At 42.2% G+C, this 15,155-nt stretch overlaps 1 protein-coding gene across 1 annotated transcript in view; it reads left to right on the top strand.

The window, feature by feature from the left end:
* banp (BTG3 associated nuclear protein) overlaps window positions 1–9,268 on the top strand; it is a 33,783-nt gene extending 24,515 nt beyond the window's left edge. Inside the window, exons 12-13 of the mRNA XM_070907254.1 lie at window positions 3,912–4,052; window positions 8,202–9,268. Coding sequence (XP_070763355.1) covers window positions 3,912–4,052; window positions 8,202–8,318 — 258 coding nt within the window. The 3' untranslated portion in view covers window positions 8,319–9,268. The remainder of the gene's footprint in view (window positions 1–3,911; window positions 4,053–8,201) is intronic.
* Window positions 9,269–15,155: the final 5,887 nt, after the last annotated feature.

The following is a 15,155-nucleotide window of genomic DNA, read 5'->3' on the forward strand; positions in this document are numbered from 1 at the left end:
TCTTCTAAAAGGAGGATCTTGTGTAATGGGGGATTCCAGTGTACTTTGATTACAGCCAGGGTGAAGCAAAATCTTTTTAAAAGCATACTCAGACACAAACACACACAAGCACACTAAGCTGGTGACTCATACTGTAGCATCGTCCGATGCACAGCTGAGTTTAACCGAGACCTCCTGTGAGCCTGGGAATTGATGCCAGCCTGCACCAAGTAGGCCTATGTGCATCGTGGAAGCATATTTTCTGATTGATGCGTGGCTCTGAGACTGTTACCAAGGATAGAGATGGAAATTCAGAGGCATTGTTGTATTTCTAAACAATCCATGTGGTCTTAAAGCTGTTCTCTTTATTCAAGTTTAACTAGTTTCATATGAAGTGAAAGGAGAAAAAGTACATTTTAAAATCCTCAGACAAGCACAGATGAAGGCTGGGTAACAGAGCCTTGTTTATCCAGTTGGTTATGGTCTTTCAGTCTTGGAATCATAAATTTTTTTTTACATTAAGCTGTTGTTGTTCATTTTTATCTCTTTCCTCTCCCATTGCTGTATTTCCTTAGTGTCCTGGATCCATTACTGAAAGCATTACAGCATCAGCAAAAGATTTTTTTACTGTGCTGCAGTGTCATAGCCCTTTGATCCTGCTCTTTGGACCTCCAGCATGGGGGTGGCCAGCCAGCCAGCCAGCCAGCCAGCCAGCCAGCCAGCCAGCCAGCCAGCCAGCCAGCCAGTGCTGATTATTCAAGAGTCCCAATCCCTAAAATTTTGAGGTCAACAGTAACTAATACACTTAGGATCTACTGATGGCCCCTGTTTCTGACAAATCGAGCTACATCAAATCTAATATATCGGGCTACATTTTAAGTGAGTCATCCCAGCTTGTAGTTTAAAACTGATGCAGTCATGCAATCAAGCTAAGACTGTAAAGTTTTCCCAGTGTCAGGGGACTTGTTTGTTCCAAGAAGGCCCCCTCTCACCTTGTTGTATAATGTATTAGCTTCTACTAACAATCTTGATTTGTTGTTGACTCAACCTAATCTCCAAGGAGAATACTTTTCTACCTCTTAAAAACCTTTCCTTGATACAATTTTGTGATTATTTATGTTCTGCATCATTGCCAACCAGCTTAATGATCATTATGTCCTATTAGCTGATGGAGAGGTAATTATCATCAGTACTCACAGTTGCACAATAGTGTTTTATATAAACTTCCAACCTTGTGGTAATCATACACAACAAATCAATAATGATGCTAATAGGGAAAAAGACGTTTTCGACTGAGTCATACCAAGCATGACAGTATTACACCCAAATAGTGGAGACGAGTTGTTCTGACAAGGCGAGTCGTGGGACAGGATGTGGACCCGCAAAGTTCCTGTGTAATCGCTGTAGAGATCTCACACACCGTTCCAACTCTGTAAATGGTTTTGTGAGCCTCTGTGTGCTGCTCCTCACAGCTGAGAATGCAAACTGCTCTCAAATGGAGGTTGAGAATCTAATTGAGTGAGACAAGGGTTTATGATCTCAAGTATCAACCGTAGCAACTCTTGAACTCCGGTAATTATACACTTAGATACACCAGTTGGACAGTATAGACTCATCATCACGCTTGAGTTTGCACAAACACACACACACGTGTACACATACATACGACTGCAGACAGGAGAGCACTTGGCAGAAGGCTTGTTTGATTCCTAATAAGGAGACAGTGTGATTAAGTGTGGGGATAAGGATGGATCTCTATAGATGTCTGCCATGAAGAAACACTTAAACAGCTGGTCATGCTTTGGTTTCTCACTATTCTCAGTGAACTGACTGGTCGAGCATTGTTGTCATGGATTTAGTCTCTGTGAGGTAATGCTTACTTCAAGTATGTATATCTGCATTAAAGGAATAGTTTGACATTTTGGGAAATACGCTCATTCACTGGTGCCAGAAGACAGTTAGCTTAGCTTAGACAGAACCAAGCTAGCTGTTTCCGCCTGCTCTCAGTTTTTATGCTAAGCGAAGGTAACTGGCTGCTGCCTCCAGCTTCATATTAAGCGTACAGACATCAGAGTAGTATCGATCTTCTCTTCTAACTCTCTGCAAGAAGGCAATTAAGCCCATTCCCCAACACGTCGAACTCCGATTAATGTTTACGCTAACCCTCCAGGCTAATGCTCTAATTGATCAGGAATGTTTTATGGGTCGACAGACACTGTGATTCATTTGGCCCATCTCTCATAGTCTTCTGCTAAATTAAGAGTCTACCTCACTCAGCCTCAATCCATGTTTGTGCTTGAAGCGTCCTGGTTGTCTGATCGGGTGAGTCAGGCAGACTTCTTACACTAATAGCTTCCATCGGGCCGGCCGGGCCTGGCGCATTATGGTGATGAGGCGGCAGATTTTGTGGTGAAACTGGCAAAGTCTCTTAGATGACGAGGCAAGCCGGCGGGTTGGGGGTGTGGGGGGTTCACTGAACCTTTGGGGCCTGACGCTAACTCAGAACTTCAAAGCAAAGGTTGGACCGGGGGTTGGGGTGCAGTGTGGGACTCTGGGATTGGAAGGGTTAGGGGGCAACAAACATCATCTGTAATTGAGGTTTGTGAGGTTTGTGTTTTTCTGCAGGCTTGCATATTCTCCCTAAAATTTTTCATGTTTGTTGAGAATGTCCCAGCCAGTCCAGGCACCAAGTGCAGCTGGAAGAAGACTGGGCTGGAGACTGAGACCTCACATAACATCACAGAGAAAGCACATAAACACAACATACATATGAAACCTGCCAGACAGGAGACACTGAAAGAGGCCTGTGTTCAGTCCAAGGCCTGAGCTGGGAAAAATATAAATGAGACCATGTAGGAATGCTTTTTAACATATTGCTGGAAAGCTTTGGACCACACTGGAGGGTAGTAGTGTGGTCTCTGACCTCTGTCTGATTAAACGAACATGCACAAGCGCAAAGCTGAGTGAATGTTTCCCACCATCCGTCTTTCTTTGTGTCTATGTTGACAGGATGATTGTGCGTTAATTGTCGTCTGTTGTTACATGGGAGTTATGCTGTCCAAATTAACAGCAGTGCTCTGCTAATCCCATAACATGTGTGGGACAAGGTCACACACACATGCTATCCTCTGTGTTTGTGGTTACAGTCTATCTATAGGAATAGCCTCAACAAACTATAGGAATACCCAACAACACTCCAGCTGCACCGAGCTCCTCTGTAATTAGTGCATCGAAACCGCAGACCTCTGATGTCGCCTGGCTGACTTTCAACGCTGTGGGAGATTAGGATCCCCCTGCGATGTCTCGCCCTCCATTCTCTGCCAATTCCTTTTATTTTATTGTCTAAACATGAGTTAAATTACATTAACCCAAGTAAAAATGAACCCTAACTAGCATATCATGTTATGGGGCCTAGGGAAAAAAACTTGTAAACTTGTAAAAAAATATAATTGAATTGAATGGACCATAAAGTTCCTCTCCATCTTGATGTATAAACAGAGGGCAGCATGAGAAGGAGTGAGAACAGCAGGACTGAAATGTTTATTTACGTCACTCAGATGCCAACGCATGACTCTTTCCTTGCCACAAAGTTACTTGCTGTGTTTGTGTGACACTGTGCTTGTACACACTGATGGCTGTAATCAATAAAGGAACATAAACACATCAGATAGGACATAAATGAGGCTTTCTGTTGTTTGTTTTTATTTGGGTCTTGTTCCCAGTGGTGTGTGCTGTAGATCATTGCAGAGGCAGCCAGCTTGGTTGCTTTTCAAAGTCAGCTGGATGAAGCTGAACAGGTTTCATTCACATCTATTACACTTTTATGTAGAAATGAGAGCAGATTGATTGGCCGATGATAATATTGAGAACGGACTGAAAATGTCAGTTATGGTTGACCCTTCTTCTGTCCCCTCCCTCCTTGTCTGTCCTAGGTGCTGCGTGGGGCTCAGCTCATAGCGGTGGCGTCAGCTGATGGTGGGGCCACAGCAGTAGAGGGTTCCCCCCTCCCCCCCGACATCCAAGTGCAGTACGTCCAACTAGCCCCCGTTGCAGATCACACAGCTGCCGTACAGGTAAAACAACACACACACAAACTCTTGCGGGCTCTTGTACACGTGTACACAGACACAGATTGTTTGTAACTGGGTAGAATTCCAAATTCTGGAGTTTGCAGCTATCGTCTGAGGTTAAACAGACCCTAGTACTAATCTAAATCAGTCACACTACACATGTTTGTTTTATTAACCAATGCGTAATAAATAACTTTGTTCCCCACCTCTTTTCTCCAATCTGAAGTACATAGATCAGTAATCAGTCCTTCAGTGATGCCATTAATCTGTGCTGTATACTCTGCACTTGGCCAGAAGATACAAGTCCCACAAGTACGTCTTTTAGTACTCTTGTAGGAGAAACAGCAATAAACTGAAATGTACAGTCAGTGCTTTTGTTCCTAACAAGATCAGGAAAATCTCCTTTTTTACATTCATTCTGTAGAAAGACACATTACATGTGTAAAATCCGCCAGAAAAGGTGCTTTGAAGTTGGAAGTTCCTTTTGGAAGTGTCCTTTTGTGATGTAAATGTGGATTTGAAAGTTTAGTTTTAAAAGTAACTTCAGTTTCACTCAAATATGTGAGTCATCTGGATCACTTCATGATACTAGTGTTTTTTATAAATGTTTTTTATGTTTTTAATCAGTTAATTTCAGTTTTGTTCCTCACTAGTCTGGTATGCCAACTGGAACTAAATACTGAGTACTTAAGAACCTCATCAGCTGTTTCTGGTGAAGATGCTTGTCAGATCCACAAAATTACATTAATAGCTAATTCAAAACACTGTCATTCCAAACAACAAAACACCACACCACCTCAAGTCATACACAACTGATACTAATACAAAAAGGATTTGATTGAAGTTGATGAAGACTGATGAACTTGATGAATCCTACAAAGCTCAGACGGTCAGTAGTGGCACAGGAAAGAGCTACGCTTATTTTCTTACTGCAGTGCTCGTTGGATCTCTAGCTATCGCCTAAAGTTTCATACACAGTCTTGTACCTTTGATTTTTTTTTTTTTAACTGAACCATAATCTTTTCAACAGAGATGCTAATTGTTTGTACTGATGACTCAACCAGGAGAATATCACGCCCATCCAAGTGTTGGAAAAGCATCGATGGCCAGTCACCCTGTTGCCCTTTTTTGTTTAAGGAAAGTGCTGCAGTCTCTGCTCATTTAAAGGAGCGGCCAATTGTTAATTGTCTTTATACTGAGTAATTTAGTTCCATCCACCTAAAGATTAAAACAGAGCTCATCATTTCTGTCCTGTAGTATATGTTTGCCAGTTTTGAGTCCACACGTGGATGTCTTCTCTTGTGTAACTTTTCTTTTTTTTTTTCCTTTCTTCTTTTGAGAAATGATGTGCTGACTAGCAGCCAAAGTTTCTGGGCTGTTGCGGCTGACACCTGCATTCTTTTGTGCTATAATGGTTTGATCAGCTTCATAATGAGGCAGAATATATCCTGTAATATTTCATTCATAATTACTGTGATGTTGAAATAGAAATATGAGTAATTGTGTGTAATTCCTGCAATTTAGCTAAACTACTTACAGGTACAATGGGTCTGCTTTTCCCCTGTTGTCATAATTTAGCTTAAATAAAATGCACTTAGCTTTCAGTCATTATGACGGGTGTTTGGACAAACAGTAATTTAACATAATAAAGTGGAGTGGATGGAGTTGCAAGGAGAAGAATTGTAATTAGTAGATATGCCTAAAACCCTGTGATGATGGAGCTTGATGAGCAACAGCCACATGTGGAATCAGGATGGTGCACAGGCACACGGCACAGTGGCCTTTGAAGTGGTCAGTTTAACTCTGCGAGGAATATAAAAGAACAGCACTTTTCCATTGTTCTCTCTGCTTTTTGTTTTCCACAAATATGTTGAATATCACGTTTTCTCCTTATTGCTTCTTTCCCTCAAGTCCCATGCTAAAGTGGGTACCCTCTAGTCCTGATGTGAGTCAAGCCTTTGTTGTGTTCTTATAGTATAAACAGAGAGAACTTCAAATGATTAATGGCTGTGTAAAACACCAGTTCTATCTTTATATGGATCTCCCAGCAGACTTTGTAGTGTGATGTAGTGTATTTGCCTCCCTGCAACACATGCAGACAGCAAATGTGATGACCAGTCACAGGTTTTGGGGTTTCCTAGTTAAAACTTTGGCCTATCAATCAAGACCCTGTTGTTGTCCTTTAGTTGTCTGTAGTTGTCTAGGCAATTGGTTCCTTGCCCCTGTGACCATAGAGGTGATTAAAGCATCCTAAATTGATTAATTTTTTGGGTGTGGATCATACACAAACTGATGCTGCTCTGAAATGCTATTTATTTGTGTATTCACAAGCGTAGAAATTGATTGCCACCCCGTGCACTGTATTCCAAGGTCTGTGCTCCATGTTGCTTGGCACAGCGAGTAATCACTGTTTGTTTACTCAACTGATTTGTTTGAATGGATTTTTAGGTCTAAAAAGAGCTAATTTTTTCCTAATGTTTGATTGTACACAAATCTCGAGAGAAATCAACAGAGTTGACAGATGTCTGATCAGTCATCAGTTTTCTGTTCGTTGGGAGTTTGGGTTCAGTAAGGGCGCATGGACTTTCTTAAGGACAGAATGAAACCGCTTGTTTACAGTGTGGTGTCTATTGATCAAACAATATTTAAACCTGTCACAGGCAGATCTTCACGAGACTTCGGTCTTAAAATGTTAATTTGGCAAGAAAATATGTTTATGGTGTTAAGATACATCCAGTATGTTTAAGTAGAATTTTTTTTTTTAATGTTCCTTTTTGTTTAAGCGTGCCTTAAAGGACAGAGTAAGAACCTTCCTAGATCTAGATCTAGAATTAAAACACAAGGAAGGACAGAAATCAAAAGACACAGAATAGCTTTGACCAATAACCTACTGCAGATAAAAGCTGAACGTGTAAAGACACAAAGAATCGTGGAGTCAAGTAGCCTATGTGGGTGCATAGGTGGGTGGCTTGGCCTGTCTGGTACAGGGTGGGTTATTATCACAGTTGGGTTTTGATGTCCTAGAGTGTAAACATCGCTGACTTTCAGTTCAAAGTTCAGTGGAAGGTTAGCGCTGCCCCCCCCCCCCCCCCCCCCCTTTCTGATAAGTGTTGAATCGAGAGAATTGCTCTCATCCGTTTCCAGACATATGGTAGCATTTATACAAGTTCTTGAAAAATTACTTAGACTTTTGTATTTATTTGTACTCTGCATTTTTCCTCTCTGCTTATTTAATAGTTTGGGAATAAGTTGGGAATGATGAATCTGTGGCTGAACAACATGGCTCTGAAGTCTGGACTACAGAGCACCAACAGCCTGGTTTGAGCACACTTAGAAAAATACCAGACCAGTTTCTAATACATACAATCCAAAGCGATGGATCTATTATCCATCAGTATTTCCAAATGGAGAACAAGGCCTGTCCTATGACACTTCAACATGTCCAGTGTTTCAAATGCTCAGTGAAAAACATGATCCATATGAGTTTTACTTGGCCTCTGTACCGCCAGTGGCCAGTGTGTCAGCCTCATGTGTTGTTGCATTGTGTGTGCGCTGCTGTGTTGCAGCTGTGCTCCATTCAATGCTGTTGTCTAGTGACAGCATGCTGGGCTGGAGGGAGGATTAAATGCTGCAGGTGTGTTTGAGGGAACCTTTGGCGTGCATTCGAGGAAGGAGTGAGTCACTCTTCATGGTCATCATCCAGGACTGAGTCATGAACCTCTCATCTTTTTAAGGGGTTTTTACCCTCACAATACCTCGCTCTGTCTGACAGCGACCATAGAGACAGACAGAGAGCATTAAAGCACAAATAGCTCATCTCATGTCAAGTCTCTCTCCACCTGTCACCCTGCTTCTTTTCCCCTCCCTGTCTTTCTCTTTCTTCTCTCTGATGTATCTCTTCTCTGATCTCTCTTGTCATTCCTCTGCTCCTTCTGTCTTTGGTGACAGACACAATGACACAGGGGCAGGGGCTACAGTAAGGCTTGGTCTCCATCTGTTAGTTCACGGGAAACACACTTCACCTGTGTGACAGCCTTTCCAAAATAACACTGATTAGCGGAAGCTGGATGCTACATAACGAGTGAATGATTAGAATGTAAGAACTCTTCCCATTCATCACCTCTTCCCTCTCCTCTCTTTTATGTGTTCCAGGCTGCCGAGCTGGCCCCGGCCCTGCAGGCGGACATGGAGGTGAAAGAGGCCATCCAGGGTGCCATCCAGGGAGACAACGGCGAGGTGGTCCAGATTGTCACCTCTGTGGCCACCTGAGAAGCCCCGTCTGGTTCAACACAGCCCAGAACTCTGCTCTACAGCATGGCCTGATGAGTCTCAATGGAACACCCGAGGTCGACAAATGCACTCAGTCTGACAAGCAATCGAGTCGGAAAGCCTTTTTAACAAACACTGAAGGTCACTAATGAAACACAGGGAAGCTTTATTTCTGTTGTTTTTTTTTTGTTTTCCCCTGAAAACTGCTCAATTCATTGCCAACCAGATGTCGAGATGTGGAAATGTTCACAGAGAACTTGAAAAGACCATGATACTCCAGAAATCTACTGTGGTCCTTCTGGCGTTCTCATCACCAGAAGGACCTGGCCCGCCGCAGAATACACAGTGGGATTATTGTCTATCCACGGAGGATGCTGCTTATGCAGACCATCACCCTGCCACTTCATCAGCACACACACTTGTTTACATCAACTTTGGAAAATAGTGGAGTTATTTGGAGTTAAGCCGCTTGGCTAACCCCCGAAACCCCCATGAGGGTTTGTAAAACCCCTGAATCCCACCTCAAACAACCAGAACTGTGCTCCTTGTCTCGTCATTTCTTGTCATGGTGGACTGCAGTGGAAAGTAGATTTAGCTGAGGACAGCATACTCTTGGTTGTGATTAATTTGGTTTACTGTCACTCTCCGTGATTCAGTCCATACTGTGTCTCCCGGCTGTGAGCCCTGCCTTCCTTTACTTTGCTCAGCTTGTTTTCATATTTCTGTAGCCGCACAGCTTTGTTTGTTTGTTTGATTTATCTAATTGTAACATGCCGAACGTTTTGGGGAGCTTTCATTTTGGAGGTAGAAGACCATGAAATAGAAGAGGTGGTGCCAGTGGTAGACAGCACAAGTTGCTAGTAGAATACCAAGGAAAGCTTGAAGTTGTTTATTTCCCTCAGTTTTGTCTCTGTGAAAGATACATTCATGTGAATAAAACATGTTTGTGGTTGCCATAAAAGTGTGTTTTTATTTTGGTTTCTTTTTGTATTTTGTCTTTATTTCCATCAACCGTGGTCATCAAAATGTCCTCAAAGATTTCTAAGGCATGACTTTGCTTTCATCCACAACACATAGACAATTGAAGAGAGCGTGAACTGATAGTTTGGTTTTGTGGTCTTGTTTCATGTAGAGCTAATTTATTTTCTATTTTTGAAGTAAATATGTATCATGTCAACTTCAATAACCATAGGATTAGGCTACTGTATTGTCAGCAGTCTCGACAAAATAGACCGAAAAAAAACTTGGTCTCAACAAGGTTTTTTTTCAAAACAGTGTAATTAATACATTGGCCTCATTATAACAGTTTCTGAACTGTAATTACATTTCGTCAAAATCCGCTTTGTGTTTTTCTGTCAGTAAAGACGCAGAGGATGTGTTGTCGTGTTGTGTCTGAGTGGTGATGAATATCTCTGCTGTCAGCAATGAAAGAGATAAGCGAGACACTCAGAGGCTGTGTGTTGGTAGGGGGAAGTTTCCCATGCTCAGTGTGATGTAATAGTGTACTTTGGAGTAGGGGAAAGAACCAGGCGACAAAATGAACTTGATAAAACAACATCCACGGTCTTGGCTGCTTCCTCTTGTTTCCTTTCAGTCTGTTGTTGCTGTCTCTGACCCCCTTTACACTGCCTCTTCATCTGGTCCATTCCCCTCGCCGACTCTCTTACGTATTGCTCTTCTCCCACTCAGCTTGTGTTTTCCTCTTTCTCCTTTTGGAAGACTTGTTAAAGTCCATTTACTCCTCTTTAAAACGATACACTAAGCTGGGCTAAAATGAAGTGGGATAGACCGGTGGGTCCATCCCTTGGAAGTAATCTTGACATAGCCGAGTTCAAATGTTGGCTTGAACAACAGTCCCCCCCCCCCCAGTGACCCCTCCATTAAATCTTGGACTTGGACGGGAACAGACCCTGCTCGTAACAGCCCTTTTCTCTTCATTTTTACAACCCTGGGCTCCATCCAGGAGCTGGAGTGGTTACCATAGCAATGGGCCCTCTCTCAGGCTGCCCCTAAGATAACCTGCTGAAAACAGAAATGAATGATAGATGGAGAGATGAGATTGTTTGGAAGCAGAATGTATGTTTGGGGAGAAGGAGTGGAGTGATGGACAGAAACCAGGCGGTGAGTCTTTCTGTTCTCCTGCAGCGGCTCTGCTGGCATCTGCTGCAACCCGCGAGTACCAACCTCGGCTGCTCGCCTGGCTTTTACTTTGGCTGCATATCTTCCCCTACTCAAACATTTTACAATGCCGGAGGAGTTATCGCAGGATGTCCAAAGATGAGGGAACATATTTGTTGGAGCAAAAATGTCCAAAAACAATGTGTCTCTAGGATCATAAATCAGCAATTGTTAATCTTGGGGAAACAAAGCTCCCCACGGCCAGGGTTTATCTTCCTCGCGCCAAAGGACAGATTACACCAGAGTATTGGTGTCACAGTTTGCAGCGTACACACATTTTGTTTTTTATTTCTCACTTCTCGCTGAATATACCAAAAGGTCACGAGTGAGTCATGCAAACTTTTCCTATAGAAACATCTCTGTCCTCTTCCTGTTTCATGTGAGCACAGATTATTTAGCTTTGTATACATTAAATTATGGGGATTCTGGATGTACAGTGTGTGTGGCTCTATTCTTAGATTAGACGGCAGCCAGTCTTGGACCAGAGTCAGGGGAAGCTTAGCACCACAGGTGTTGTAACATGCATCATAAAATGGTTAGGGCTGCTCAATAAAAGATGACAAGCTATTAAAAAGATCTTCTTTGATCATCTTTTCCATTTGTTTTGCTTTGCATATTACTTGATGTATTACATACATACTTGATTTTTACGTCAGTAAAGATCTAAATATCAGCAGTACAAATGCTATAATAGATACTAAAGGTGAGTCATCGAGGAAGTCCTCTAAGAATGGAAACCACTGATCTGAAAACTACAGGCATCTTTCAGTATTTCATTATATACGAAAATGTCCATCTTAAATCAGAATACTTAACAGTTTATATTTTACTATAAGATGTATTTCTTCCAAATGTAGAAATCAGGCAACAAAGACTTAAATGTAGTGATTTTTACGGAGCTCCCTTCTCAACTGAGACTGATTTTTGTGAATTTGACTAAAAGGTGTCTCTTCTTACAAAACAAGAAAACTGTTTTTCATTGTGATTTGTTAAGTACCAGTTATCAATTTACAGACCCCACATAAATAAAAGGTTCAGAAAACTAGGCATGTTAGTTTGTTGGTTATTGTTACCGGGGGTAGAAGAAGTTGCTCATGGATGTAAATACTGTATACTGTAGTGGAGTAGTATGAATGTTGGTGATTATGTCACCTGGAAACAGCGTTCTGGAAAAGACGAATAGCTCCGTCCATTAAGTTTATTTCAACTGAAGCTTCAAGGATAGGAGCGATAATATTCAATTAAAACCAGCAGGGAATTCCTCGACTCATAAAAAGTAGTAAAAAAACAAAACAAAACTGTGAGAAGTGGGTACGCAGAGTACAGCTGAAGCTGCGCGGATGGGAGGTACTCCCGCAGTTTAGGGACCAGATGTTAGAGAGGAGGGGTACAAACTCATCCAGGCAACGGCTACAAAATGCTTCCTGGTCACAGAGTTTGTTAACAACAAACTGCATAAGTTGACAGCTCGCACCTTCGATTGAAACCTTCAAATTTAAGCGTCGAAGGTAAGTTACTTAAGTTTACTGGCCGCCTGCATTGTTAATTGAAATGCGCATTACGTCGGACGTGAACTGAAGGTGAACTTAGGACGTGATGACGTGAGGGGGGGGTAACTGCTTTTGACGGCTCACGAGGTGCTCTCTGATCCGCTCCTCTGCAGCTCTCTTCATGATGTTTGCTTGTGTCTGACCGCCGGCTTTAACATTAAAGCCGACCCGACCCGGTCTAACTGTTGCGGTAGGTTTTGGTAGACTTTTACAGGACCTTTAGCCTACTGGATTACATTACAGTTAAAGGCAGATGAGTGAGGCTTTCAATCATAATAGTTTCCTGTTTTGGTATACAACTCATTCAGCCTCATTGAAGGTGGTCCTCCTTTGGCAATCACTACCTGTGCACAGCTTATGATGTCGGGGGGGGGGGGGGCTTCCCTTTTAGTGTTTTATAACTTCCAAACTAGACATGATATGATTTATTTGAAGGCGATATTATCAGTGTTTGGTATGTGCGTTGTGGTATTAATATGGGTGGGTAGAGGAGTTGCAAGAAATCATGTCTTGGATAATTAGGAGGCCATGCTTGTGTTATGAGCCACAGTGCCATGAAGATCAGATCTTACTCGCAGATATTAAGTGTCTGAACCAGAGGCATTTATACAATGAGCACGGTGGTCAGTTTGAGCAAGTGACTGCAATATATTACATTACCATCGAATCCCATCATGAGTTAATTTCATTACAAGTTATTGAGAGCCTGCTGTTTACTGTAAGCTGCAGGAAACGTAATAAGATCAACAAGATCTGACCACGTAACAAGATTCCTGGAAGACTTTCAAACAGCACAATACATTTGCAGGTTAATAATGAACATTGTGCTACATTTGCAGGAAATTCACTGACCTGGTTGTTAATACCTGAAAACACAGCACCTTACCTCACCTATTTCTCTTTCCATGTTGTGGAATGCTCTTTGGCAAATGGTAGATGGCAAGTCATTGAATCCAGATTGATAACGTCTGTGTAAATATGCATCAGGGTATGGATAACTTAAGTTTGAAAGACATACATTGTTCTTACAATAGAGGTCAGAGGCGGAAGTGACTGCATCTTGCGGTGTATTTTTGTTCACACTTTGTGAGTTTTAACTTGCCAGAATGGTCCTTTGTTTTCAGAGACGTTAGGGACTGAGAGAGGTCGTCCAGTTTGGACCGAGGCCGACTCTGATTCCATGGGAGAACGACTGCTTGTTTGTTAACGCCAGAAAGCTCTCACGTGATGAAAGGAAACTGCAATTTGCTTTTCATTCAGCAGAAGTGTAAGTGCTTTTAGAGAGAGGCTGTGTTTGATTTACCTCTGCTTATCTTTGTTATGGTTACAAATATGATTATGCCAGATGTGGCATGCAGTACAAGGCTTTGTCTGGAACCATAAATGGTTGATATCTCAGAGCATGTTTTCCTCCGGTCCAACCGTACCAGGAGGTCAGCCCAGGAAAACAGGGACTCAGAGGTTTCTGGATCTGTTGAACACCAGTGTCTGACACTGCATCCCTCCATCTCTGGACATATTCACACATTAACCTATCAAGATCCAAGAGTGTCACTGTGTGTGTGTGTGTGTGTGTGTGTGTGTGTGTGTGTGTGTGTGTGGGGGGGGGGGGGGGCTGATTGGCAAACAACTGTTTGTGTGTATGTAGGGGAGAGAGACATGTGATTTATTGTGTTCATAGGGCTTCATAAAGTGAGGTCCTTGCCTCCTATTGGTATATTAGCATACAGTCTGCTTGTCTGATTCTGGGGTTGTGCCTTGTACTAAAGGCACAGAGTCTAAGGCCAAGCCATTCGCAGGCTCACCTAATCCCAGTCTGCACAAGATAGCCTGCCACCAAAGTCACAAGAGGACAAGAGACAGAAAAGCCCTTTTCTGCCTTTAAACATGTCTCTGGCTAGACAGTCTGGATAAATGACAGCAGCACAGAGAGATAATGAGTTTTCACATTCAGAGAAAGCCAAGACATGGAGAGATCAACAGGATTGGACTGATTCATCATGTATGACTCAGGCAAAGTGTTAAGAGCAGATAAAGACCCTCTTCTGGCATTGCAGTGGGCTGGGGAGTGAACAAGAGGATCTTTAAATGGAAAGATGGATTAAGACAAATTTTAATGGGGTGAAAGAATTACACAAGGAGATAGGGAAGAGGAGGAGGACAGCTGAAGATCTACAACATTCCTGTTTCAGCTGTGCTAAAGACCAATCAGAGGCCCTCCAACCATCCCAAAACCTGCATGTTATACGAGTGATGGCAGGTATTTACTAAGCAATTGACGGATATTTAGCACAGGCATACTTTCGTAACGGCAAATCGACCATTACAATTCTTACAAGATTATTTTAATCATTACTAAAAGTGAATGTAGGTAGTCATTGACAACTAATTAACATTTCAAATACAAGCTGGAAAGTCATTTATACATCCATTGAGGATGTATAACTTTCCTTTTCCTTAAGTTTATCATAGACATGACCAATTGATGTTGTCAGTTTTTGCATCTTTACGTATATCATTGGGTCAGCCCAGTCCAGTTCTTTTCAAGCCAATTGTTTGTTATCCCATGTGATAGTATAGAGTGGAAAGTGAGAGAAGAGATGGGAGGGAGAGTGGGAGTGACAGATGAAAATGATAAATTTGATTAGTCCCACAAGAAGGAAGCCTGGTCATATGTTTTATATACTGCATTGGCTTGTTATAATGGGTCATTCTGGAAATTATGTTTGAAAAATATGTTATATATTATAGCGAGCAGGCTTTTACGTTTCACAACAGCATGTTCACTTTTACTGGCGTGAGTACTGGCTCTTGTGTTACAGAGTGATCCTGTTTGTTTAAGAGAGAGTGTTGCATTATGGGTTGTTTGTAGCCTTAACGTTGCTAGGCTAGCAACTTTCTCCCTCTCGTCTCTCTTCTCTCCAGTAAGCCCAGTTTAATGTACTGGAATTGTTTGTCGGCTCACGTTATGTGACTTGCTGCCACAGAGGAAATAAATAGCTATGGAATTGTTGCGTCTTTACTGCAGCAATAGGTCGGACACAGTTTAGTAAGTGAATGTTTTATTAAAAAATGAACAGAGAATCTGTCTGTGCTACCAAATCCACCT

Source organism: Enoplosus armatus, chromosome 6 (genome assembly GCF_043641665.1).
Source record: "Enoplosus armatus isolate fEnoArm2 chromosome 6, fEnoArm2.hap1, whole genome shotgun sequence".
NCBI lineage: Eukaryota > Metazoa > Chordata > Actinopteri > Centrarchiformes > Enoplosidae > Enoplosus > Enoplosus armatus.